At 43.3% G+C, this 27,687-nt stretch overlaps 1 protein-coding gene and 1 non-coding gene across 2 annotated transcripts; both read right to left on the reverse strand.

The window, feature by feature from the left end:
* Nucleotides 1–1,937: 1,937 nt before the first annotated feature.
* CUNH13orf42 (chromosome unknown C13orf42 homolog) lies at nt 1,938–21,744 on the reverse strand. The gene is made up of 4 exons (XM_039839238.1): nt 21,328–21,744; nt 5,117–5,264; nt 3,114–3,354; nt 1,938–2,112 (listed from the first exon to the last, which is right to left on the reverse strand). Exons 1-4 carry the CDS (start codon nt 21,742–21,744, stop codon nt 1,938–1,940), a joined length of 981 nt encoding a protein of 326 aa, XP_039695172.1.
* On the reverse strand, nt 11,082–11,200 carry LOC120583943 (5S ribosomal RNA). Its single transcript, XR_005647902.1, has one exon. It is a non-coding gene; the product is annotated as a 5S ribosomal RNA (ribosomal RNA).
* Nucleotides 21,745–27,687: the final 5,943 nt, after the last annotated feature.

Consider the following 27,687-nt stretch of genomic DNA (forward strand, 5'->3'; position numbering starts at 1 on the left):
CCTAAAATCATCCAAATGACAAGCTAGCTTTATGTTTCTGAATTATGGAACTTTTTCAGGCAGTTTGTGTATAGTCTCATTAAAGATAAAAATATACAAAACATAAGATAGAAGAGAAAAACATAGCTTCATGTCCCATAGCAATAAATGCTTTAAAAAAAGTCAAGACTCTAAACATCCTTTCTGTCACGTCTATTTTTTTCTTTCCTATAAAAGCAAAATGTACATCGTGTCTTTACCACAAATGTCGGGGTCTTTCATGATAAACTGTAGTTTGATAAAGACAGAGTAAAAAGACCTTCATTTTGAGTTTACCCTTGTTAGTGAACTTTCATTTGTGGGGCTTCAAAACAAAGCCACGTTTGGGGAAAAGAAAGGTACATGATGATGCTGAGTGTGCTTTAATGCAGTTTATAAAACAAATCTCCCAAATGTTTATATTTCAATTAAGCTTCTGGCTGTAGTGGGTTTTGCATAAGCAACAAAATGAAAGAAACCTCTCAAACACTGATATTGGCACTGAAAAAATAATAAAGACAAGTATTAAAACATTTCCAGTGTATTTTCATTCTGAAAACGTGTTGACATAAAATTTCTAAGAATGACACATAATTATTAGGATAGTTTTCTTATAGGAGTTATAAATTCTTAGATTCAGATAGTCAGGTTCACATAAATAAAAAGTTCTTTTTAAAAAAGCGAACATGATGATAAATGGGCCTGGCAGAAAGGAAGCTTTATTTAGTTCTCAGAGAGACCTTAGCCTAAAAGAATCTTTCGCTTAATCTGGATTACTGGTTTTTCCTAGTCTGTCTCCTTCCCTTATGCCCACTAGCATTCTTGCATTCATGGGCATCCATTTCCCTTACCTCCAGGTGACTTCTTTTAAAGAAAATGTCAGAAGAAATAGGTGAGGATGGACAAAGTAAAGTGTAGTCTCCAAACTAGCAGTTTTCAAACTTCAGCAGGCTAAGGAGATGCAAAAATGCAAAAAGTACATGAGAAATGCAAAGAATATATTTAAAATGTAATTCTGATTCAGGTAGTTGCTGAAATACCCAAATCCTTTCTAGTCCAAAAGAACGTAATGATTATAACTGCCCTCTTAATTAGGGAAAGGAAGAAGCATAAACTCTCATAAACTGGTTGCATGGGTTAAGAATTTTCTGGGTGAAAATGAGGGGGAAAGCATCACTTCATCTCCCTCCTACCTCAGCCAACTGCCTATAAGAAGTGGAGATAAGTTTGGGTGCTGGGGCGTATAGCGTGGTCCAAGGCAGTACCCTATTCATTCCTTCTCCCATTCCACTGTCAGGGTACTGGCCTCTTCTATAACCTAATCCAGCAGAAGTTTCCAGAACATTGTGAAAAAAGGGTGAAAGGAGCTGCTTCATGAACTGCATGCTGTACACACACACACACACACACACACACACACACACACACACACACACATGCAAAAGGCAACCTCAGTACATACCCAGAATATTTCTGACCCCCGTAGAGAAAGGAGCTGCCTCTTTGAAAATTTTGGCTCAGAAATCCCTGGGTGGTTTTGCTTCCTGTACCAAGCACGATGCTAGCAGCCACTTGGACAGATGCATGGAGAGCTAGAAATAGGCCAGGGAAGGCCAGGGTGTGAGCCTGGACACTTCCACTCAGAGCCTTCTGTTCCCTCTGCTGTTGAAGGCCAGCCAGGCTATTACCACTTGCTAACCTGCCCCATGTGTAGGGGAAGCCCGCCTCCCAAAGTCTCCGAAGGCAGGGTCTCTGGGAGGCCGTGGGTGTGTTTGGCACTAACTGGGTACCAGCAGTGTGCTCATAGGCTTGACTTTGTCATAGTTTCCATTTTTAACTCTTCCAAATATCCCACGCTGTGCTGAAAGCAAACACCTTCTCAGAGACCCTGCATGAGCCAGGCTGAAAGGACGAAGGAGTCAGGGCACTGTCCGCTCCCAGAGTCGCTCTCGGAGCAGCCACTGCCCTTTGGGGTTCTCTGTCTCATAGCAGTCCTCCCGCAGAGACGTCAGTGGCTCCAGCGCAAAGAGTTCTGCATCCCATTCCATGTCTTCTCCCGAGAAGTTGAAGAGGACCCGTCTGGAGCTCCCCAGGCTGGAAGGGAGGAAGGCAGCAGAGGGGTTATGTTTGGCTTGGCCAGCCACACAGAGAAAGGATGCTCTGGCTCATCACTCCAGTGGAGATCATCAGATACACCCCCCTTGTGGAGGGCAAAGCAGTGTCATCATGGGGGCTGTGGATGGACCTCAAGGTCCTAGTTTTAATGTATCCAGTACATGGTCCATTATTATGGGTGGAAAATGCTCTTTAGAAAACCTCTAAATCCATCAGAGTCTAATAGCTCTTGAGAAACAAAGAAAAACAGGTGCATAGGCCTAAATGGGTCCTTCTATTGTAAAAGGTGAAGTTCTTCCAGCATGGCCAGGTTGGCTAGAGCAAAAGAGGACTCTCTGCTCTGAATGAGGAGGTCACAGGAATTTGAGGCTAGAGATGGTAACTAGTCTTGGGATAGTAGGATCTGGAAAGAGAGCGGCCAAGAGATGGTGGCAAGATGGCGAGATGGGTCCAGCCAGCAAGAAGTTCTCCATCTAAGCCTGGCCAATGCTTTTCTAAGGCAGGGGCATCTAACTGGTGTGATGTTGGCTCCTTCTTGGTACTATGCCTTCTTCATCCCCAAACTCTCATTAAACATCTGTAGCAAGCGGTGTGTCAGTGGCACTTAGGCGAAAGAAGGAAAGAGGATGGCACGAAGCATGAGGATGACACAAAGCATGAGGACTACATGGGCCAGAGAAAGGGAGGCAGAGCCAGAGCTCAAGTGACAGTTACGAGTTGTGAGAGCAATGAACTGGGGTAGAATATATATATATGCTATATATATATATATATATATATATATATATATATATATATATATGTATATATATATATATGTAAAGAATATTTTTAAAAATTTTAACTAAGACCTCTGTCCAAAAACACACAAGAATAATTTTTGGCATGTAGGGTGGGGACTCAAGGCACCTTAAGAACCACTCCAAGAAGCTAGAGGACGTGAGAACATCTTGATTATACTATGTGGCCGAAGTACTCACTCTTTTTTGCAAGCTTTAGGCTTAAATTTCAAGGTGCTGAATGCCCCTTCCACAGCCTTGGGCAAGTAAATGGGGTGCCTCTCGAGTCTCCTCTGAGTGCCCATGGTCCTGCGCTCCATGCTCCTGCGAAACTGGCCGTCTGTCACGTGCACGGTGTGCACAGCCGTGTCTCCAAAGGGACGGCGTGGCGCCCGCAGGATCCAGTTGGAATGCAAGCTGTGCTCCCGGGAGCTTGTGGCCACTGGAAGAGAGAGGCAGGGACCCCAGAAGGGAGGACTGGCCATCAGGAGGAAGGCAACAGAGAGAGTAAGTTGAGCTGAGAACTCACAACTAATGTGTATTTAGAAAGGCAAATTCCTGGAAAGCACTGGAAGGCCAAACAAAGGGGATGAGTTAACTCTGTAATTACAGCTTAACGATATAATGGAATATTGTGTGTCCATTGAAAATAAGGACGTAGATCTATATTTACCAACTTGAAAGGATGCCCATGATGTATTGTAAATTCTTAAATGAAAAGAGCAGATGACCAAATAGCCAAGAGATCCTACTTTTGTTTAAAAAAATAAAAATAAAGTGAGTCTGTGGTTCGTGTTTAAAATCTTTTGAAAAGCGTTAACAGGAATTATTATCTTTGGGTGCTAGTATTACAGGTCATAATCTTTACTTTCCTCCTTATATTTTGGTGTGTTGTTCAATTCATTTGATTTACAAGGAACATAGGTTACTCTTGTTATCAGAAAAAAACCTTAAAGTCATTATCAAAAAATTTTAAGTATTACGATGATACTTGTCCTCAGTGGATTTTGTTGTCCTTTCACTTATGACCTGGGTTCCCAGGCTCCTGGGGAGAGGGTTGCTCTTCCTCGGGGGCTGAAGGGGCTGTGATGAGAAAGGAAGGCAGCCAGGTTGCCCTGCAGGACACAGTGAGCCTGGGGAGTGGGAGGAACCTGTGAAATCCCATAGAACCTGGTAAGAACTGAAATCTCACAGGTAAAGAGCTATGGGGGCCAGAACGACAACCACAAACCACAAGAATATAACTTTTGAACATTCTATGAAACATTCAAGAATTATTTAATATTGGTATCAAAAGTTGTTACCTCAGTAACCAGAGCCAGTAACCCCTGAATAAAAATCATCATTAATTATGCCATGGTGTGGAGGGATGGGGGAAATTGACAGTTGAGTAATGGAAGTTAAAAGTGGGTTCAGATCATGAAGGTGGTCGAATTTCTTGCTCTCCACCAGGAGTGAGCCAGTGACAAGGAGAAGAGTGTGGCCCTCAGCCCTCCCGCACACCCTCTTCAGTGACCCAGGCTAAGCCTGGACAAGCACCCTGGCCCTCTCCCACCCGGCACATCCTCGTCCTTGCAGACTGTGACCACGAAGAGCGTGCCAGCAGGAGGGGTGGCGGAGGGGTGAAAAAGTGGGTGAAGGGTCAGAGTCAGGTCCAGTAGCTGGTGCCGCCCCAGCGCCAAGCTAGCTCAAGTAGGGTCAGAAGCTGGAATTTAAAATACAGTTTGTTTGTCCTCTTTCTTCTTCTTTTTAAATTGTGGCAAAATACACATTACATAAAATTTACCACCTTACCCACCTTTTAGTGTGCAGTTCAGTGGTGTTGGGTATATTCGCATTGTTGAGGGACAGAGCTCCAGAACTTTTTCATTTTGCAAAACTGAAACTCTATACTCATTTAACAACTCCCCATCTAATGCCTTTGTTTAATCACTTTCCTCTTGCTTTCCCTCATGGAGTCTTACGGAAGTTCTACCTTGTCTCAGCTGTGGCAAATGGACCACAGGGAAGGAGGTTTTGTCCAAATATGGCCCCAAGTGTCGAATGGCAGGCTGGGGCAGTGGCAACAGAGACAACTAAAGCAAAGGATCCCAAAGAGAGGGCAAACTCGGGGCCAGGAATCAAGGGATCCCTGATAGCCCATCTTATAAGCCTACTCCAGACACCGCAACTCACCCGCCTCTGCCCCTAGGGACTGCACTCACCATCAAAGTCCACATCTTCATTCGGCGGGTCTGCCTCAGTGGCCCGTGGCCGTTTCTCTGTATCCAGCTCTGCGATGATGGCGTCAAAGAAGGCGATGGCCTCTGCCACGTCCGCACTGAACTGCGAGTATTTCTTTGAGGTTGCTTTCTGCTGCAAGCGAAGGGGAGGAGAGAGAGTTCCCTGAGGCAGCCTCGCGGACCCTTGCGCGAGTCAGCCATAACTGCCAGAAAGAACCTGATGTTGCTGAAATTAAATGTATGTGAAGTTATGGATGTACAGGGTTTAAAAGGCAAATTTGAATAAGTGCTCTGTGGAAGGAAGGTAGATGCTTCATATCCACATTGCTGTAGGTCAATGCATTTCCAATTATCTCAGGGAAGGAGAGAGAAAAGGTGAAAAGATCTGCCTTCTCTTGGTCAGGAGCTCTTATTGACCACTAGCCAAAATACTTAATCTTTCTTTGGACTTCGTTCCCTGCTGACAAACACCCATCTAGGTGATCGTATAGTCCCTTAGTTAGGTAATGAGAGGCTCACAGCAGGAGAGGACACGATATGCTGGAAATATTCCTTAAGAGTTGTCAGTACCTAACATGACCAAACTTTGGCTCAAGTCATGGAACAAATTGAAGAGAAATTAGTATAATTGATTAGAAAGTATAAGGAATAATAAAATGTAGAGTTTTTAAAAATCTAACTAGGTTCTAGGCTCTGTCCTGATCTGTTCTCCTTCACAATCTCATTCATCATCACCATCTTCACAATAGTCCACCAACAATCACAAGTGACAGACATCACGGAAGTTTAAGCACCATGGTGAACTTCGATGGGGAACTCACCATGAAGGACACGGAATCAACACATGAACTAATAAAAAGCACTCAGAGAAATTTAGGGAATAAGAGAACTCAGAGAGAAAAAAAAAATGGGACAATATGTGTTAACCTGGGCTATTTTGGCCATGTGTAGAGGTGTAGAATTCTCTTCTTTTATGAATGGAATGATATTAAAAATGAATATGATTATATTACAGACATGTTGGGAAATAAATGAATGACATCTTTATGTATGCACAAATGTATGGTAAAATGTGTGTATTTCATACTAGCTAACACTTTTAAACTGAGAAGTCTTTTCCTTTTATATTATTAAGGCACTTTCTTACAGAAAATATTTCAGAACCACAACATGCACCTGAATCTTTTCTGTTAAAAGTGGAAAATCATCCAAATGTAGTTATTCTCCCCCTTTCAAAGAGCTCACTAAAATGAAAGTGAGAATGGGAGAACGTAGAAATCCCAATGACAAAGAGAACAAGAGAGGGGCCATCAGTGAAAGAGGGGTTTCCAAAAGGTCCTGGCAGTTTGAAGCAGTTGAAGGGGGTCATTGATGTAACAGAGTGGAGAGATTGTCCTCCCAGAGCATTATGGGTGAGGAAAGCAGCTGAGAAGGGGGACATTTTGACCCTTGGGGACCAAAAATGCTCCAGACTTGGCAATACCAGGAACACAACCATCGGTTGGGGGTAGGCTGCAGGGCTGATGAAGGACTGGTTGAAGGTCTATGTGAGCACAGCAGGCCAGGCCACCGGGCATTCTTCCTACAGTCAGATGACAGGAGGGCTCATCTCTGTAGGCAAGTCAATATTCTTTATCCTCCCTATGTGTTTTCTTGCTGGTCTCTCTGCCTTGGATGTCTCATCTGGCTGACTCCTTTTAATCCATCAAGATCTGGCTGAAACAACCATTTCTCCATGAAGACTACCCTCTCTTGAGCTATTTTCTTCCTCTAGGCTCAGTGGTCCTCAATATCCAACCTAATTCTACCAAGACACATTTTAGAGATTTTTTGTGTGGGGGAAGTAGAAGAGAGAGAAACAAAGAACAGAGAAAACCACACAATCTGGACTGAGCCCCAAAGGATGGATGAATATTATTTAATAAGAATGCTTGATCCGTAGGTTTTACTCCTCAAAATCCATCTCCGCATGGCAAGGACATCTCTAAATCTCTAGTAGCAATCACCATCAGTGTTTGGCAGAATACAGGGTCTCAGTCTTGCATGTAGACATCCAATTCTTTTTCATCCGGATCACTCTACAATTTGATCTAACCTGTTTATTCTTCAACATCTCCAGGAGGCAGACTTTGGCCAGCAGCTCAGAGCAACCTGAGGCATTTGCTTTCATGTATTAAAGAGTTCTGAAGACAGTTTTTGGCATCACAACTATGAAAGGCTAAGAAAACAATGAGCACACTACCATTGGTTAACTTAACATGAGCCCTTTACTGTGGCATCTTATGAATCTCTCGAAATTCCTCAAGGGTTATCTCTCAAGGATAACATTTACAAATTAAAAAAATAAACCACTAACATATACATCACTACTTTAGACACCAAACTCTCTGTCCATCAAAATTGGTAAACAAAGGCTATTTCAGTGGTACACTTGTTAGTTATTCAAAATATTCGAACATGTTGATTGTTTCCAAAATTTTGAGCTTTAGGATTCAAGACTCAGGTCTCCCTCCCACACCTTGCCCTTTCTGCTCTGCTTAGCAGAAATTGCCTTCCTGGGCACACCAGAGACCCTGGCAAGCTCCTTAGACAATACTGAAGAGTCTCATCCTCCAGATCTCACTTCCAGGGTCTCTGTTGGGTCATTCAATACATTGACATTATAAAACTTGTTCCTGTTAAAAGAGCTTTTGGACCTGATGTGGCTGGAGAGTGAAATTTGGGACACACCAGAGACTTATTTATGGCTGGCCTATGTGTACCTAGGTGACCAAGTCACATCATAAAAGAGGGCTTTCCCCCACCTCTTACCACAACTACCTTCATCATCCACCACCTCCCACCTCAACCCCCTGCCACCAAACCTTTCATGGAATTAGGTCGGGGCATAAGAAAACATAAATGAATAAACAGTTTTTTTTCCTTTCCTGCAAATGAATGCACCAGACCTTGACCGAGTCTAAGAGCCCAACCTAGGAGGCAGTAAAGGTATGCTTTTACTCATTCCCATCAGGGTGATTCTATGATAGTGGAGTCCAATCCCATCAGAATCTCCAAGGTGCTCTTAAAAAATATCTATACCTGGCCCTTTCCCAGAAGAATTACTTTACATCATCAAGTGATTCTAATGCACAACAGTTGAGAACCCCTGCTCTGTAGCAACCCTGGGCATAGGGGAGGGAGCAAGAGAGTCACACAAATTCCCACCTCAGGGTCTCGTTTAGGATGCAAGCCTTACATACCACTTTTACTCCCTGGCTCTGCAGGAGCAGACAAGAGAGCCTCCATGAAGCCACAGACACGGCGATAGGACCCAAGGAGATAGGACACAGGCCACTGAAGAAAGAGGACAAAACCTTCTGGATTTTGAGGCCCAGACACCTTATGTACCTCCTGTTGCTCAGCACACAGAGATGCCAGATGAAGGGGCTCCATCCACGCTCTTCTGCTCTCCCCTTACCAGCAAAGATATGAGAGCATCCATGGGTTGCACCCAACATCTTTCTTTCCCCCACAGCCCCCAAACCTGAGCTAAATCACCTCCTAGAGAAGCATCCCTCTGCTTGTACTCTTGCAGTTTTGTTTGCTGCCTGGGTTTAATGTTTGACATTCATCTCTGCTAGACTTCATTTTGTCTAGACAGTAAGTTATTTGTTTACCTCTCCATCACTTTTTCTTAAAAATATATTTATATTTGTATTTACTATGTTTTTAAAAAACAAAAGGTAGCATACAATTTCCACCTGGAAACATTGCTTTCTTCACTCATTATATTCTGAGGATTACTTCATAGCAGTAAATAGAGGGCCCTCCTCATCCCTTTTAATAACTGCATAGTTCTCCATTGTCCAGACACACCGTGGGAACAAACTATAGTCCCCCATTGTTAGATCTCTGGGTGTTTGCCATCTTTTTCTATTACAATTAGTGCTTACGCATATGTCACTTTGCATTTTGCCAATAATACCCTAGTTAGAGGTAGGCTTCTAATTGTAAATGTTCAGCTTGCTGTGCATATTCTTTACATAGAGAACGGGAAGCATCGAGTGATCTGGCAAGTCAACTAAGTAGGGTTTGGTTAACAGAGCTTCTGTTGTTCTTTATAAAGTACACATTTAAATGTCTCCAAATGATGTTTTTTCTGAGTACAGAGGCTAAGCTACCAGTCTGGGCTTCCTGGGCCTTTTTAAGTCCTTGTTTAAACCAAGGCTGAGTCTAGCTTTTTTAGACTTCCCACAGCTTCCATGGGACTTTCTCACCTCTACGAGGACCTTCTCTTGGTCAAAACTCACAGAGACCACTAGTACAAAGGCTGCATTAACTGAGGCTCAAGGTTCAGGGCTCAGGCTAATATCACAGGAAAATCTACTTTACAAAGAGGTCTTTGTACAAAATGGGACATCAGACATCTACACACCTGGGCGAGGTCCAAAATAGTCTTTCCTCTCTGAACTTGAACTCTGGGTGAAAGTGGATTGCTTCCCTCCCAACCTTGACTTTTTTCTAGCCCACAATGTTTTACCTCCTTCTTTGGAAAGGCTGCACGTAGAGCAGCCCGCATCCTGTTGCACCTGGTCAGGCCTGAGTTTCACAGGGCTCATGTTCCTTCACTATCAGCCCCATAGCAGCCCCGGGAGAAGGAACTTTCTCTACAAAGCATCTGTATTGCCTTGCAGACTCCACTCCAGTTTGCCTTTCACATTTCACCTTCAGTGGCCTTAGGGCGATCATTTTCCAAGCCACCCTGTCCTACCCCCTCACTCCGGACCTAGGTCTCAGATTACTTTGCCTAGATGGAGCCCTTCACATTTTTCCAAACCAAACTCCACTGTATTTCTCATTTTAATTTCTGAGTCCCCTAAGGCAGTTTATGATATTTCTCTGCATTTCACAACAGCTGCCATCCTGCTGGTTTCACCTGCCCTCTGGGTATATGGCCTTCTCCAATCTGTTCCTTTTCTTCTGAGATCTGTCAGCATTTCTCTACAAGAGATGTGGATTCTACAAAATGCACCTCCAGTTGTAAACAGCAATATTTTTTTCAGAGGTTAGGGTAGGGGCACATCTAAACCCACCTAAAGCAAGAGGACCACCACTCAACATCTAGCCTCCTTCTCACCTCTCCTACTTGGTAATTCCTTTCACCTTTTCAGAGGGCCAACTTATGCGTCACCTCCTCTCTGAAGTTTTCACTCATTGCAGCAGACAGATCTAGGCACACCTCCATATGCTTATGTTCTGCCCTGTGTGAATAGTACACTACAACTCAGTGGATTATATGTACCACCGTAGCTCTCAGCAGACCAGTGGTCCTTAACCTCTCTTTTGAGATAACTTTGGCATCTAACACTCACATAAAAGATTCCCTTTTGATAAATGCTCACTGCCAGCCCCTGTTGTACAACATACACAATCTCAACACTTGTGGTTGAATTCTGTTTCCTTTCCAAGGAAACTCAACACACCTGTGCAGTTCAGACAGTGCTGCTGAGAATTACAGCTTCAGATGATGAGCTGCATCAAAGTAGATAGATTATTTTGGCAGCTGGCACGGAGTAATAACTATTCGTTGAGTAAATTAACGTATGCTGTATATGAGCCATTAGCTAATGTTTATATTCTCCAACTAATTCGTATGTTGCTAATGTATACTTTTGGATTTAATTTGGCATTTTGAGAACTCCGTACTCCTTATTTTTATGGAGTACTTATAATACTCTCTTGAGCTAATAATACCTGGAAATCTAAATGTCAACATACTGAGATAAAATTTCCAGGATCAAATGTGGAGTTACTCTGGAATGGAGAGATAATCTCCCCTTGGATCATTTAGCTGGGCGAAATTACTTTTTTTTCTTTTTTTAGGTAAGGCAACCCTTCGTTGACCTCACAGATTATAAGGACCTTGTCAATTTACAATCCCTTATTATTATTTTTTTTTTTTTAACACCTATAGCACCTGGTCTTCCTAGGTGGTCTCCCATCCAAGTACTAACCAGGCCCAACCCTGCTTAGCTTCTGAGGTCAGATGGGATCAGTTTTGTTCAGGGTGGCATGGCCGTAGACTCAGCTGGGTGAAATTAAATGCAAAACAGCTCAAATTAATCCACAAGCAATTTAATATTATTAAAAGAAGCTTTTCAAGATAAACCTTAAAAGCTCTGACTAATATTCCTCTTTGCTTTCTGCCATCCTTGAAATGGATATTTAAGAGCAAGTTCAAAGTAATATTTACCTTATCCCTTTTATATTAGAGCATCTATGGAAATGTGTACCTATAACTAAATAGGGGTTTGTGGAAAAAGAATGGGAGTTTATGAAACAAGAATTGTAGACATGAGAAATAAACAACTCGGGAAAAGATATAATCACTGAAATTTAAAAATATATATATATATATATATATATATATATATATATATATATATATATATATACCACACACACACACACACACACGCACACACCCACATACAAATTTTCAATAGATAAACTAAACAGTAGACTTGACAGAGCCAAAGGAAAAAAATGAGTGAAGTAGATAATGGAGCTGAGAAAATCAGCCCAAGGAGATAAAAAAAGGAAGAGGTTCGTCATGAATCCTGGTTTACCGAAATCTCGGTGTTACCTATCATAGTTAAACATTGCAATTGCTTTGGAAGCAGAGCTACATATCTTCTATCTCTGGTACTGGTATTTCTTGACTCCCAGGCTGATAGAGCTACTAGCCTGTTTTTCTCCCAGCTTTATAATTTTATAACCATTATTTTGTTGCTAGCACCTGGTAACTCCTCACCTTAAATGTCATCTAAATGGTCCTTTCACTTAATGAACCACTGAGTGAAAAAATTTTGCTCACATTTATCAAAGTGTTAGTAGCCAGACTGATAGAATTGAATTGACATCCTTGAAACATAGTATAAAATCTTCACATATGATAAGCAAAACATCACAATCCAACAAGAGAAGGGATAGATTTGTCGACAAATGGTATTGGAAAACCGTTATTTAGGAAAATTTCAATATGGATTCTCATATTCCACCACATGTCAATATAAATAGCTACTAGACAAAATAATTATTTCTTTTTTAATAGAGGAAAATGGCAAGTATGCAGATGATTTTGAGACATAGAAGGACTTTCTAAGTATGAAAGCAATAGAAGAAATATAAAAGTCAAAAATTGATAGATTTGACTAAATAAAAACCAGTAGTATTTGTACATCAGAAAATGTCAAATAAAATTAAAAGATACGTAATAACTTAGAGAAAATATTTTTAACACACTTGGCAGATAATGTACTCATATCCTTAATATAAGAAGTTTTCATATAAGTAAATAACAAATCTTTAATAGAGTCAAAAAATTTATGAAGACATAAATGGACAACCTATTAAATAAGAAATACACATTGGTCAGAAAAAATAAAACAGTCACTGTTGCTCAAGAAATAATCAAAGAAAAGTACATAAAATAATGCAGTTTCTCTACTACATCAGTAAACTTTAAATTAACGACAACAGTTGGTGCTGATAAAGTGCAATAAGAAGGGCTATTAATGAAAGTTAATGAAAGTGTAAATTATAAAATGTTCCTGGAAAGCCATATGAAGAAGAATCTTTAAAATTTAATGACCTTTAACCTTTGATCCATTAATCACACTTTTACGAATCCCTGCTAAAAAAAAATGCCTTATAGACCTAGAATAAGATATATGTATTTATCATTTTTAGCAACTGTTTAAAGGATGTAAGTTATTAAGTTTTTGTGGTTAAAACTTTAGCTTTCAAAAACCAGTTAATGAGATGGGAAAGAACCTACAATATATAATATCAACTGAAAAAAATATATTAAAAAATATATGGTATGAACCAAATTTAGTAAATTTATACATATATATACATCAGGGTTGCCAAATTTAGCAAATAAAAATATAGAACAGCAGCTAAATTTTAATTCCACATAAATGATAAATAATTTTTATATAAATACATACCGAATATTACATGGACATAATCATACCAAAAATCTATTATTTATCTAAAATTCAAATTTAAATAATCATCCTTTATCTGGCAACCCTAATATACATATATGCAAAAGTCAAGAAATAAATGATTAAAAGAAAATATACCCAAACATTTTATAGTGATTATCTCCAGATGATAGATTCTACGTTTTTTTCTTCTATATACTTTTCTGTATTTTACAAATTTCATCTAATGAGAAAATATAACTTTATCATCAGAAAAAAATGTTTACCTAAAAATGCGTCCTTTTGATGGTGAGCTCTGAGCCATTACACACTGCATGTTTTAATTATTAGGATATGATTCCGTATGAATATGTTCAAACTGTTTTCTACTCCATTAAAAACAAGATTATTTTCCAGTCACTGAAAACCACAGACCTATTACTTTTCCAGATCTTCTATCAAACTTTGTAATAGTTTCCTTCTTAAATTACAGTTGAAGCTTCTCGGATTATCGGTTTATTGAACATCTACTATGTGCCTGGAGACTCGCTAGAGGTTGGAGATAAAAAGACAAATAAGACATGGTGCCCCCACTCAGCGAGCTGATGGCCAGTAGTGAAATTGGCAAATGAGCAGACAAGTATGGTGCTATGTGCTGGGTGCTGAGATAGTGATCAGAAACAGGGAGGAGGGCAACGCGGTGCATTAGATTGTGAATGTGAGAAATCGCTTCCTGGGGAAGCGATTTCTCTGCTGTCTAAAAAGGACAAGAAGTTAGCTAGGTGAACGGAATATGATGGAGAGGAAAAAGGGAAGAGGAAGTATTGCTTCTAAGCTGAGCACACAGCATGTGCCTGGAAGGTAGATTGGAAAATCTCATTACCAATCTAGTGGTGTGAGTGGAGCTGCAGGAATTATACGGTCTGCTATCAATCATTATCATACTGTCTGTCATCTTGTGGAGAACTCTGCCAAGCATAATGGAATATTCTTTGCAGTTTATATTGAATTTTTACTGCCATTCAATTCTGCAAACCAGATATAGGCCAAGTGATGGAGACCCCCACCCCATAACTGCAGCTCACAAAAAACCTGCATTTTAATATCACTGTAGTTGCACACAGTCTAACCAGTGCATCTGAAATATATTGCTCAGTCATTTAAAACAGATCCAGAACTTGCTTCCCTTTATATATGCAATTTATATATGGATAATTTGGAATCTTCTTAGTTAATTGAATACAACTCTCCTGCCACAGAGGAGAAAGAATCTTCTATTTGCTGTTGACATGGTCTTATTTCATGAACCAGGATTGAGTTGCCCCTATAGAAAATTGATTCTGAAAGCTAACTATTGTCAGAATAAAACTACTTTAAATAAAAATCATTTACTTTTGGCAAGCATTCTCCTGATTCCATTGGTTCTTTTTAAATTGTTCTTGTAGCAGGTGAATTTCTTCAATTGGGGGTGGAGGGTAGTGCGGGGAGAGGCATACATTTTGCAGGCAGTTCATCCAGGCAGACAATCAGGAGTCCAAGCTGCTGAAAACTAATTGATCCACAGGAGAATTCATGAAATTTCTTCTGACTGTGGTAGGTGACAGGTAATCCTGGCCTCAGAAAATATACAGCCCAAACCATTGGGCAGATTTCCATGGGGCGCTGCAGCCAGCCCCAAACTGCCTCCCCAGGCCAGCCCTGGCTCCATGGCCAGCCTCCCTGGAGCTCTTTGCTGTGGTCTGCCCAGGCCAGGGGCCACTTATGTGTTCCAGTTCTCACAGTGGGGTGCTGGCTGTTTATCGGTTCATCTGGCCCTGGAAGTATGAGGAGCTTTCCTCAGTGAAGACCCCAAATGCCAATGAGTATTTGGTCAGAATCAGAGCATAATCTCAAGCTTTTCCTCTTCACCCTCCATCAAACCCCAAGCTGATCAGCCATAAAAGGAAGAAAGTGCTGACACATGCTACGATATAAATGAACCTTGAAAACATTATGCTAGGTGAAAAAAGCCAGTCACAGGAGGATGAATACAGTATGACTCCATTTACATGAGGTTCCTAGACTAGGCAAATTCATAGAGACAGAAAGTAGAGGTTACCAGGGGTGGGAGCGGGGGAAACAGGGGGTTACTGTTTAATAAATATGGACTTTCTGTTTAGGATGATGAAAAAGTTCTGGAAATAGATGGTGGTGGGCTATACAACATTCTGTATGTACTTAATGCCACTGAATTGTACAGTTAAAATGATTAAAATGGTAAATATAAAAATAAATGTTAAGTATTTACTTTAAAAGACTATTTTTATAAGAAATTAAAAATTGTCAAATCTTTTATAAAAAACATCTTTCTCATTCCTAAATGAGTATTTTTAGAGCTTCCATGACCTCTTAAAGAACTCATTTTATAAAGTGTTCTAAAATATATTAATTAGGGTTTAATAGTCTTTTGGATGAATTATTATAGGTTTTTATAAATGGTAATTTGCAAAAGTTCACAGAAACCTAGTGTGAAGAACTCTGATTATTGTCTGACAATCAACAGTTCGAAAAGGCACACATTTTTCTTTAAAAGGAATTTATTAAAAAATCATTCAAAGAGAAGCACTTAATTTCTTAAGAATGCATTACTGTGATAGACTTCATTACCCATAATCGGGGATGCTAAAAATCACTCATTTCAGGAACTATGAAGCACTGCGTTTAAAATGGTAGATTTTATGTTTATCACAACAAAAAGAGCAATCTGAAACGGGCAGTAAAACGGTCTTGGAATTAGACAGTGGTGACAGTTGCTCAACTCTGAATATACTAAAACCCACTCAATTATACACTTTAAAGGATAAGCTTTATGGTATGTGAAATGAAGCTGTTATTAAAAAAAAAAAAAAAGCCTAACTGAGAGAAGTGATGTTTATGAGGAAGAATGAAAGGAGGAAAGTGAGACAAGCCCTCCCAGCAGCTTGAGGAAAAACAACCAACGGAACAAGAAGGTGAAGGAGAAACAGGCAGAGGCTGAGGCCAGTCAGTTCCCAGCCACGTCCTCAAACAGATTGCAGAGGGAGCAGTTTGCTTTCCAAGATGCTGGGATGACGGGGGGAAACAGCAAGAAACACAATAGGATAAATTTCTCCTTTTTACAGGCATTTTTCTCTCTTAAGGTAAGCCACATCGTCAGAGGATTTTGACAAAGATCTTGGAAGAGTGTGTCATCCACCCATGCTTCTGGCATCTGAGTTCTCCACTGGGTCCAGAAGGCACCAGTGGAAGCTATGTGCTCAAGTGCCATTCCGTAGGCCCTCACTGAGACCCAATGCAATGCTGCCTCTTGGTTGTCACGGCAGGGGCTCTGAGAAAATGCCACCAAAAATCTGTACTGCTGCACTGCCTCACTCTCCCACAAGAGTGCCTACCCTCGACTTGCTTACAGTATCTAGAATAGTTCCTGACGCAGAGCATGTGCTCAGTAAATGTGTATTGGTGAATGAAGGAAAGAAATGATACATGTATTGATGAATTGTTACTAATATATTATTGAAGGCATTACAAACCACACCACACACGATTCTTTGTGTCAAGTCCCATATGAGAAATTTGAAATATAAAGCTGGGAAAAATCTTGATTCCCCTAAACAATGGGTATGGTTCTTCCTTTCAGACAGAATTTTGAAACAAGTCCGGCTCTTTTTTTATCGTAGCTTCCAGAAAGCACAGAGCCAAACCCAAAGCTCATTTACAGCAGCATGAATTAGCCACATGATCTGCATTTGGTTTCGCGTGGCCTTGATTTTCTGCTGGGGCTTTTTTCTCTCTCGATTTTCCAATTTCTGTTGCTACAGTATTCTGCTGGTGCGTGGCTCACTCAGATACTTTGTAGAATGAGTTGGGAAGTGTGAACATATTTCTGTAGAAATGATTTGAGGACACGACACCTACCCATCTTGAAGTTCCTGTTGAAGCAGGGCTCCCATCGTTCCCCGTTTCCTTCCTAGCGTTAAAGTGTAGTACAAACTCAATATTTCAGTGCTAAGGAGACCAAGAGTAAAAATGAAATCAGAGTGAGCCACGTGAAGAGAAAATGTCAAGATAGAAGGAAGGTTTACTCATGGATTGTGGACAGGAGAGAACCTAAAGCATGCCTTCCAGTCATGCTTCCGGCCAGCTTCCTCCTAGACATAGAGAGCCCAAGCCATGCAGCCTCATGGGAGAACTTCGCCCAAGCACAGAATCCATGCAGGGTAAGAGACAGGTACCTCCCTGAAGACTCTTTCTGGCCGGATAAAGCTGCCTCTTCACCTCATCTTGAGGTACATACTCCCACAAAGCTGCCTCTTCACCTCATCTTGAGGTACATACTCCCTTGTGATATGTTACACAAGCTCAAAATAACGTTTTCCCAAAAGCATCGTGGCTACGTTAACAAGAGTGTGAGTTCTGGCACGATAGAGACTGGGTTTAAATCCTGGTACTCTCTTTTGCAGGTGCACAGTCTTACATGAACTTACTGTCTCTGAGCCCCAGTTTTCTTATCTGCAGAGTGGGGCTAATGCTTAACACACTGGGTTTAGAGCACAACTGGAAGTCAGGAATAACTGCTGATTGTTCCTGATTGTCCTGGGCTTCAGGAGCGGGGGAGGTGGGCGTGAAGGAGACCCCGCTATTCCTCTTTGCTGGTAGAAACACCTCAGGTGCCCAGGGCAGGTGCGTCAGGTGGCCTTGCCTTATCAGTTCAGAAACTCTACGTTCCAGGACAGAACCATTTCAAATATGCTGTTTTTCTGCTACTTGAATTTTGTTGGAAATTCTAACCTTTGGTCATCCAAACAATGAGTCTCAAACTGCAGTTCATGCCCAACACTGACACAAATCTGCCAAGATATGAAATCTTTGTTTGTTTTGATTTTAAAATGTTGCAACACATGTGTTTCATTCATTTTTGTAATGACTTCCGATTCTGAAGAAAGAGCAGATTGTCACAGGCCTGGCCAGGCCCCACCATGCAGGAGCCCAGGGGTCTTCCCATACCCATCCCAGGCTCGCCTCACTTCCTTCTCCATCAACCCACGTAGGTGCCCTTCCAGGCCCTCAGCATCTCCACAGGGCTAGGATGACAGACCGTTTCACACCCTAGTGCGTCATAACTTAGACACACGTTAGCATTTCAACGGGACCTATTGGAAGGCCTTACTCCAGGCTGTGAGAAACTATGGGTCTTGACCCAGTAGTGGCTTGTGAAATCAATTTAGTGTGTCATGACCAGCATTAAAGAAAAAGGTAGTACAGAATACTTTGAAAAACACCGGAATATCAAACAGAAAACAGGAATAATTACATGAAACTTTTGTTTTGGTTGTGTTTTTGGGTAAACTGGGTCAACATCTAAAATCTCTCTTACTGAGAGTTTTAAAAAGAGTTTAAAAGCCATTATCTTTCTCCAAAGAAAGACAGAAAGTGGAACTTAGCTTCTGTGGCCAGGCCAAAGGCTAGTATTTGTGGAGAGGGAGGGAGGCCTGCCATGGTGTTCAGAACAGCAAGGAACACTGCTTTCTCCCTGCATGAGGCCAGCTCTCCCCTGATCCACAGCACAAAAGACAGCAGACTTAAGTCTATGAAGCATCCAGGAGTGACCAATAAGCATCCACGGCTATGCTCTGGGGCTAGAAAAATGACAAAGATACTGTTTCAGCTTCATCAACCTCACTAAGCTCACTGCAGTCCACTAGGGGAGACACACATGCTAACAAACCACAACAGGGTATTTATGATAAACGCTAGAACAGAGATGTGTTTAGACTCGTTTTGAGAAAAGGAAAGGCTGATTCTATACAGGGGTGTGTTCATCTCCTAGGGCTGCTATAACGAAGTATCGCAAACTAGGCAGCTTAGAGGGAGAGAAATTTGTTGCTTCACAGTTCTGGAGGCCAGAAGTCTGGTATCAGGGTGAGGGCAGGGCCACGCTCTCTTTGAAAGTGTGAGGGAAGGATGTTCCGGGCCCCTCTCCCCGCTTCTGAAAGTTCGTCAGCTTGTGGCAGCATCACTACAAAACTTCACACAGCATTCTCTCCGTGTGCGCGCATGTATCCACTGGTGGTGTAGGATTAGGGGCCCGCCCGAATAATTTGCAATCACCCTAACTAACTAATTACATCTGTAATCACCCTTCTTCAAAATAAGGTCACCTTCTGAAGTAATGAGTTAGGACTTAACTAAATGATTTGAAGGAGACAGTGCAGCACATAACAGAGGGTCGAGGGAAAGAATGTTGTTTGCCCTAAACCTTGAACATCAGCAAGTCTTTTTCTACCAATGCAGAAGGAAGATGACATTCCAGCAGGAAGGAGCTCTCCTGGTCCCCTGGCCCTGCCGTGCACAGAGAGGCAGGCAGGCAGAAGCCACCTTGCTAGCCTGTCACGGAGGCCGTGGAGTCTGCACCCACTGTTTCTCAGGCATGCCCCGCATACACCTCTTCCTTTAAGAGCAATGAAGGAGAGCAGCTCATGTAAAGGCTGCTAAAAAGCCTCCTGCATCTTACATTTCAGGGTCGGTAAACCCTGGACTACCTAGTGTGTGCCAGGTCCTATCACAGGTAGGATCTTGCTTCCTCCTCACAAGGTATATTCTTATTTCCATTGGTATGCTGCAGAAATAGAAGCCCAGAGAGATAAACTTAACTTCACAAAGGCACACAGCTTTTGTTTGTAAATACAGAGTCAAAATTCAGTCCTTTTCCTCACCAACTTTGAAGTCCTTTTTAAACCCTTTCCTGGTTCCAGTACGGTGAGAGGCATGTCCTGAGGAAACCCATTCACCGCATCGTGCCCGTGCCCCTCCTCACAGTCATTCCTACTCAGCCAGCTGGTTGCTCTGCCTCTAACCCTCTCTCTGTTTTCAGTCAGCTGAACAGGAAGGGAACAGGGAGGAAGGGAGCTCGGTTCTACAAAGAGAGGACTTCATTTCGCAGGAAAACGTAGTGCCTAGAGGGATGCTAACCAAGCATAGAGCTCCAGGATACTCGAGCTGGAAGGGAGTCCAGAAGCCACTGCAACCCCTCTGCCATCAGAGATGGCCCGTAAAGAGGGGTCAGTGGCCCACAAATCCACAGCTGGCTGGTGCAGGGTCAGTCAGTACTGGGACTCTGTGTAGGTCCAACACTGGGATATTTTTGGACTTAAGTTGATTATTTAAACTGCTCCCACCTGGGATAAAATGCAAACAGTTGAAACCAGTTGGATGAGGCCAAGCCCCGGAGATTTGATAGCAGGCCAATGTCATTCAAGGTTAATGGGGCTTGCACAGCCCGCGGGACACCGGCGAGACAGCCAGGATGTGGGAGAGACAGGCCTGCTCTGAACACCTTAGAGTCCCATCATCAGGAAAACAACTGATGGACATATAAAACAATCTTGAACCTCAGGCATTAAAACAAAAATCGAGGCAAGGAAGGAATGAATAACTGAATGAGTTGGGGGTTCTGTCAAATCAGGTCACCAAGCCTCAGCTTGCTCTTCTGTGGCACAGAGGGTGCTGCTTCCCCCTTCCCTTCCAACGTCACTGGAACACTCAAAGAACGGCAATACACAAACGCTGCGATGGGTATAAACCGCCAGACAAATCCAGGTTACTTCTGTCACTCATTCCTGCTTAGTCTGGGCTTGAAGCCTCCAGTGCCCAGCAAAGTCGTCCTGTCATCTCCTTCGAGGCACAGACGCCCAGGGTCCTGATGGAGCAAATCCTCCAGTTATTTGGTTCTCATGGGGCTAAGCACCTAGATATTTGAAAACATCTAGTTCACAAGAAGATTTCACTTTTCACTGGGATTTCTAGATGTTATTGCAATAATAAAAATAACAACAATAATAATTTGTTGAGAAATTATTTCCTGTCACCAAAACGCCATAGGAGCCTGATGTCATCCATGCAGTGGGCAGTGAATGACAGACACAGAGCTGCCTGACGCCGCAGCCCAAGCTCTCCCCCACAGGCTGCTCCAGGACACTGTGGACTGGCCTCCTCCGTGCCTCTATGTGGAAAATCAACATGGGACTAGCCACTCTTCCCGGGCTGGGAGACGGCAATGGAGAGTCGCCGAGGACAGCTGAGCCGTTGCTCGGAGTGTGCCGAGTAATTAAGCTGTGTGTGGATAAGCAGGTAGGTTTCCAACGAGCATCGGAGGCTCTTGGCACAACTCTCATCTCAATCACACTTCTCAGCGGCACTTACCTGCATTTCTTTGGAGGGGGGCTGTCCGGGGGCTTTTTTTCCGCCCGTGGAGGATTTGGACGAGGTGGAGGAGAAGCCCTGGGCGCGCTTGGGCTTCAGGTCGCTGAGGCTGCTCAGATATTTTTTCCGCAGGGCCAGCAGCTCCTGCAGGTACTGCAGGCAGTCCTGGGTGCGGGAGTACATCCACGCCCGGTCGCCCTCCTGCTGCAGGTAGTACAGGCTGGTGTCCATGCTGCCGGCGCTTTTGTATTTCTTTAAGGACTCGCTGAATTTCTCCCCGTGGTCCCCTACCACGTACATGGAGCTGCTGCGGATCAGCCGCACCGCGGGGCCCGCTCCGTCGCAGTAGGAACTCTCGGCCACCGCCGCCTTTCTCTGCGGGCTGGAGTTGAAGATGGAGTGGAGCTTTCTGAACATGCTGCTCGGTTTCTCTCTGTGGGTACCTTCCAGCTGCCTGCGCTGTGCCACTTGATCTAGCTGGGGGCGGAGGAGCCAACAACAAGCAGGCCTCCCGCCATCTGCCTTCCAGGAGGCCTCTGATCTCTGGAATCCCAGCGTGTGTGGGCTCAGTTAGGCGGGCCACCGGGGCATCTCATAGGAGGGACATTTGCACCCAATGACCAGGATGCCGTAAACCACCTGAGGACATGAGGTGGTGCCCTGTGAGCTTAAAAGCAAGCGCCCTGGCTGGTTCTAAGCGCCATGTGGGGCAAATACCTTCTGTGCTCTCGCATTGAAGGCCCAGCCGGATGAGGGAAAGCTGGCAATGCTTTTCCTGCTCAGCTATTTTCTCTCCTTTTCATTTTCCATTTCTGGATGTGATCTCACTCAGTTTGATTTGATCTTGCTGTGGATTTTTACCTTTTCACTTTGGCTAAGCTGGCCCTGGTCTTGAACTCTCAGTATCCAAAATGAAATCCTACTTAGCAAGGACGCCACTCAGCCAAAATCGGTGTGTTGCATGATGTAAAATCTAGTCCCCTGAGCTGGGCCAGGGCACGCACAGCCGGGCGGTTGGCATGAGGCTCGCAGATTCCCGATAAGCTGGGTTCTGAGCAGGCATCCAGCGCCCTGCAGGCACCTCATCTGCGGTAACGAGACCTCTCAGCCGTCACCAGATAGCAGCCCATTGTGGAGACGGAGGATTCATGTATCGCGACCACAACTTTCTGCACAAAAGGCTCAGTGAGCTGAAGGTGGCCACTTTTATGGGGCAGACCTGTTTTTTAGCTTGAGCACATTTTCATTTAAATAGATTACTTACGATGAGACACAGACTATTTTTCAAGAACATCGTCTGAGGACATTAGAATCTCAGGGATGTTCCCTCTAGGATTTTTCTCAGGCAAATGCTACACATCATTATTACCAGTCTAGTTCTTCACTCAAAGAGCTGAAGCCTGTAAATCTCTAGCATAGGCATTTTCTTAAGCTGAGATGGACGTTAGAGGAGACTATGAGTCCCCCAGAAACTGTATGTAAAATGTTATCGGCTGTATGTATTAGCATGTTTTATTTTTGCTGAGGTTTTTTTTTTTTTTTGAGAGAAAGTGTTCATAGTTTTATCAGATATTCAAAAGGGTCTGTGATACAAAGATTAAATTTAAAATGTTTGGATCCTTTAGAACAATAGCTTTACTTTTTAAAAATATAGCTATTAAGGACATTATAGATGCATCTATATTGAGCACATCCTCTGCATGTGGCATTCTAGGCACTGTGGTGAGATGGCCTCAAATATGCAGAAACATTTACACCTTACACTTGCAGAGTGATTTAGGGTTGATGAAGCATTCTCACATATAGTAATTTATTGAATCGTTATGGCTTTCTTGGGAGAGGCATCATTTCCATTATCATCATTATGGGTCTTCAATTCACAGATGAAGAAGGTGAGCCTGGAGATATTAGACTTGTCTGACGTCTAAATCAGGTGAGTGAGAAACTAGTCCTCAGACCAATGCTCCAGCCTCAAGGGAAGCTGATCCCAATGCCTCCTTGGTGCCTTGGACATGCAAAGTCATGTGCTTTGTGGCCCCCTGTGGGGTCTCTACCCAGCCCATTTCTCTGGCTTCACACAGGCACAATATCTAAGCACCCAGGATGGAAAAGTACCGACAGAATTTCTTCCTAGAGGAATGCAGGGACTGTGACCACATGGTCTTTCTCCGTAGCTTTGCTGGTGGGCTTATAAAGATATTTATTCTACATGGATTTTTAAAAAATTAAGTAGATAAAAAGTGAAATCTAATTTATATGCAGAATATCACAAGAACTACTCTCTTAATTGCAAAAAGAATAAAACTACTTTCCTATGTATTCTTCTCTTCTCTCCTCCTACTTCCCTGCTTGGAGTCTTCCTGAGGGCCAGACTTATGAAAAAAAATTGTAGTGACATCACTTGCAGAGCATTTCATGAACACTAAGGACATTAGCAGCAACCATGACCCAGCTCACTGACTCTTACCTCCTGTACCAGCCCAGCCCTAAAAGCCACCCCTTTCTCTGGACTGTTTACCAAGAGAGTCCAGGGGAGAAAATGCTTTCTCCCTACAAAAATGCTTGTCATTACTGCTGAAAAAAATTCATTCCAAATAGCAACCTTCTTTATACCTTATTTAGATTTTCTCGTGGCCTCACTAAAGAAATGCGTGTAAAGTCACCTTGTGGTCTTAAAAAATGTATTTCAAGGATACTGCGAATACCCATTACATCCCAAATCAGGGTCTCCTGGGCTTGACTCTTCCTTTGCATCAAGGAGAACACTGGGCAAGCACCTAGGTGGGGAAGGGAGAAAGGCCTGCGTCCTCGTCCCCACGCAGCCACCCAAGGCCAGCCCCACTGTGGGCCGGAAGGGAGTCAGCTCTCGGAGCCGAGCTCTGCACTCAAACAGACCAGGCCTGCTGTTTGTGTAGTATCAAGAGCCTCCGGCCTTGACCAGGACCCCAGAGAATTCCCAGTAAGGTCACTCAGCATAATAAATCTTGTTTTGTTCCAGAATTTCTCAAAGGGCTAATACCAGGGGAGGGGGGCGTGTGGGGCAGAGCAGTCCAGATATCGCGTTCTGTAGTGATGCTGGGTGCTGGCAGCTGTAGGCAGGTGTGGAGTTGGGTGACTATGCTTCTGTCTGCTCTCAGGCAAGTCTCGTCTGTGCTGCTGGAGCTCTGGTGGGCAGGGCAGGGTGGCAGGTCTGCCACCTACCAGCTTAGGAAAGTTAAACTCTGAGCTTTGGTGTTCTCATCTTCAAAAGTTAGATATTATGTATTTTATAGAGTTATTTTAATAATTAAATGAGGTAATGGAGAGAGCACTTAACATGTCCTATTTTCTCAATCAAAAATAATTGCTCAAGCAATTATTTTTATAATAATATAATAATAGTATTACTACTACTTCTGTTTTGCAGCTCCCAACATACAGTTGCCAAATTATTGTCCCAGGCAATATTTTGCACCTGGGCCTCTCATCCTTTAATGTGTGTAGAGATCACAGGCTGAGGTGGGCCAGTCTTAATGATCAGCTTGGAAATGGCTAGTTTAGGCCACTGCCCTAAACAATGCCGAGTTTCTCTGAGATGCTAGTTGTCCCCAACAGCCTGCCTGCTGAAAAGGCACATGGCCAGGTGTTCCATCCCCTTCCAGCACAAAGTCAGGTGAGGACCTAATCACTTCCCGCCCCACGTGGTGACATGTTGACTATCATCACTGTGGACAATCACCTGGGACAATCTCAGTGGGACACGCATCTCAAGGTAGTTCTGCCTTCAGTCCCGTCAGGCTGCACCTGCACTTCCCACAGAGAATCCCGAGTCAAAGAAAACAACCGTGCACTGGCCCAGGTCTAGAACTTCCCTTGGCTGTGTTCCTGACAGAAACACAACTGTGAGCGTCCACTTCCCAGAAGACAAATGAGATGGAGATGAAGAACGAAGGAGGAGGGAAGGCAGAGGAAAACAGAGGAAGCTGAGAGAAGGAAGAGATCAAATCGTCTGTGTTGAATATTTAATGAAGGGTAAGATTACAGAGTTCGACACCGTGTATCCCATGTCTCGTTGGTCCATTTGCATAGTGAACGGGGACATTTCACTTTCTGTTCTGCTATGAATTGTGAGAAAAAAAAATGTGTCCTGGAGACCAGCTTCCCTGGCTCAGACAGTGCCCTGTGCCTTTTGGACCCTTGTCCAGCGAAGCATAGCCTCCAGAGCAGAGTAACTCACATGCCCCCTGGGCCTGGCCTTCCACATATGGAGGCCGAAAATGAAATAATGCATGGTTTTGTCCCTTCTCTTACTTTAACGGGCTTAGAAACCCACCCCACTCCCTAACCCCACAATGTGCCTGAAAGCAAACATCAGATCTGAGGTTTATAAGGCTAAAAATGTCCTGGTGCTTGAGTACATGGAGGCCGGTGGCTGCCCTTGTACCCCCTAGAAAGCTCAGCCCCGGTTTGGGAACTGCTGCTGATTGGCGGGCAGAATGGGCACATTTGAGGGCGGAGGGTAGGGGCAACCAACCCGGCTGGGCAAGACTGGAGACGAGTAGAGACAGCTTGGGTTGGAGAGAGTAAAGGCGGCAGCAGGAAGGTAAAGGAGGACAGGAGGCCAGGTCAACAACTTTGGTTTTGATTCAACTGAATATTCTCCATCAGAGCTCTGGGAGCCCATAAAGCATATTCATGCAATTTAGGAAAAATGCCCCCCCTAGGTAAAGCAGTCCCCATTGGATCCCCTGGTGGGTGCCCTGGTACAATGTACAACTATACAACTATGCATGATAACTCTGACTGGTTAAGAACTTAGAGCAAAAAATTGTGTGGCAAATGGGGTTATGGGAAATTTCCACTTAGAAACCTTAAGTGGGAACTCTGTTAGAGTTAAGAAAGGTTAGTGTTTCGTTTACCCATTACTCTGTACAAACCATCCCAAGACTTAGGGTCTTAAGTCACCAATCATTTTGTTTGCTCACAATTCTACAGTTTAGCTGGGCTTTTGATGGGCATGTCACTGGCACGCCTGTGCCTGAATTCAGTGGGTGGATAGGCTGGGGCTGGGCTCAGCTGGGAAGCTGGGGCGGCAGGGCCTCCTCCTTTCCACAGGGGCCCTGCAGCCAGGTAGCCAGAATTCTTCCACAGCTGCTCGGGGCTTCTCGCAGTGCAAAGGCAGAAACTGCCAAGCCTTGAGGCTTAAGCTAGGAATGAGGACCACGTTCTCCTCCCCTATTCTATTGATTAAGTCAAATCACAGGACCAAATTAAGGGGAGGGAACTATACAAGGATGTGAGTCCTATAAGGCACGGCTCACAGGGGCCAGCAGTATAATTGACCGCCACAGTCTGTTAGGAAGCTATGTTGGCCAGTCAGGTGGACAGGTGAGGACCTCACTGGAGGGCAGCCAGGGAATAGACTTTTCTTTTTAAGGATAATCTTCAAATTATTTACATTTGATTTGGGCTGTACTATATACCGCACCAGTTTATCTTTCTAAGTACATTCAGCTAAGATTAATGGCAAAATAGATTACATTACTCAAAATCAAGTGTCATAAATCACTATAGGAATCGGTTTCATTTTTTCCAAAATATAAAAGGAATGTGGATGATTAGGAGTGAGTTATATAATGATTGGAAAGATAAATTTAGGGACCCGATCTTATTCTGGATTATTTTTAGTGACATACTGCAGCATGTATCAGGACTCTCAGAAAAAAAAGATATAATCTTCGTGAACACTGTGTTTTTTTTTTTTTATCAAACATTTACATGACTATTGACAGAAAAATTGGGTGTGATTTTCCAAAGGCCCAGAAGAAGCCTAAGCCTGACAGTGCTTTGGGAGTCGGAATGAGATGAACTGTCTGCCTGTTCATCTTTTTCATCTTCTGCACCTCCTCTCCTCCTACCTATTCCTTTCCAATACTCTCCTCCCCCCATCATTTTTTTTTCCTTCCCCTTTCTCTCCAATTGGAGGCTATTATGTTAGAGTATCAGTTTGGCTTCCATAATGAAGATAACATGCCCATTTCTTTCTCTCTTGTGCATCAGTGTGGAGGAAGGTGATCCAGGTAGATGTCTCTGTCCCATGTGACCATCCAGGGGCCCAGGCCCCTCTCGTCTTGTCGCTCCTCATTCCTGAGGGCTGTTGCTCTCTCCTGCATTAGTGAAGATGGCTCAAGGTAAGGTAACCTTTTCGAGGAAAATGTGAGAGAAAAGGGTGTGCAACTTCTCTCACTTTTATTCACTTCCAGTGAGCAGAATCTATTCACATGGCTACTGTAGCTGCACAGGAAGCTGACAAATGTGGTTTTGTACTCAGTGGACTTGTGTCCAGCTCCAGCTTCTTTTGCTATAACAGCTGTGGGGGGA

Source organism: Pteropus medius, unplaced genomic scaffold (assembly GCF_902729225.1).
Source record: "Pteropus medius unplaced genomic scaffold, Ma_sr-lr_union100, whole genome shotgun sequence".
Classification (NCBI taxonomy): Eukaryota; Metazoa; Chordata; class Mammalia; order Chiroptera; family Pteropodidae; genus Pteropus; species Pteropus medius.

Bases quoted from the DNA above. Each gene is read 5' to 3' on its own strand.
- CUNH13orf42 (XM_039839238.1), bottom strand. From the start codon at position 21,744: ATGTTCAGAAAGCTCCACTCCATCTTCAACTCCAGCCCGCAGAGAAAG. The intron at 3,355-5,116 runs GTGAGTGCAGTC...TCTCTCTTCCAG, and splicing joins TGAAGATGTGGACTTTGATG to TGGCCACAAGCTCCCGGGAG. The intron at 2,113-3,113 runs GTGAGTACTTCG...CCTCCCTTCCAG, and splicing joins CCTAAAGCTTGCAAAAAAGA to CCTGGGGAGCTCCAGACGGG.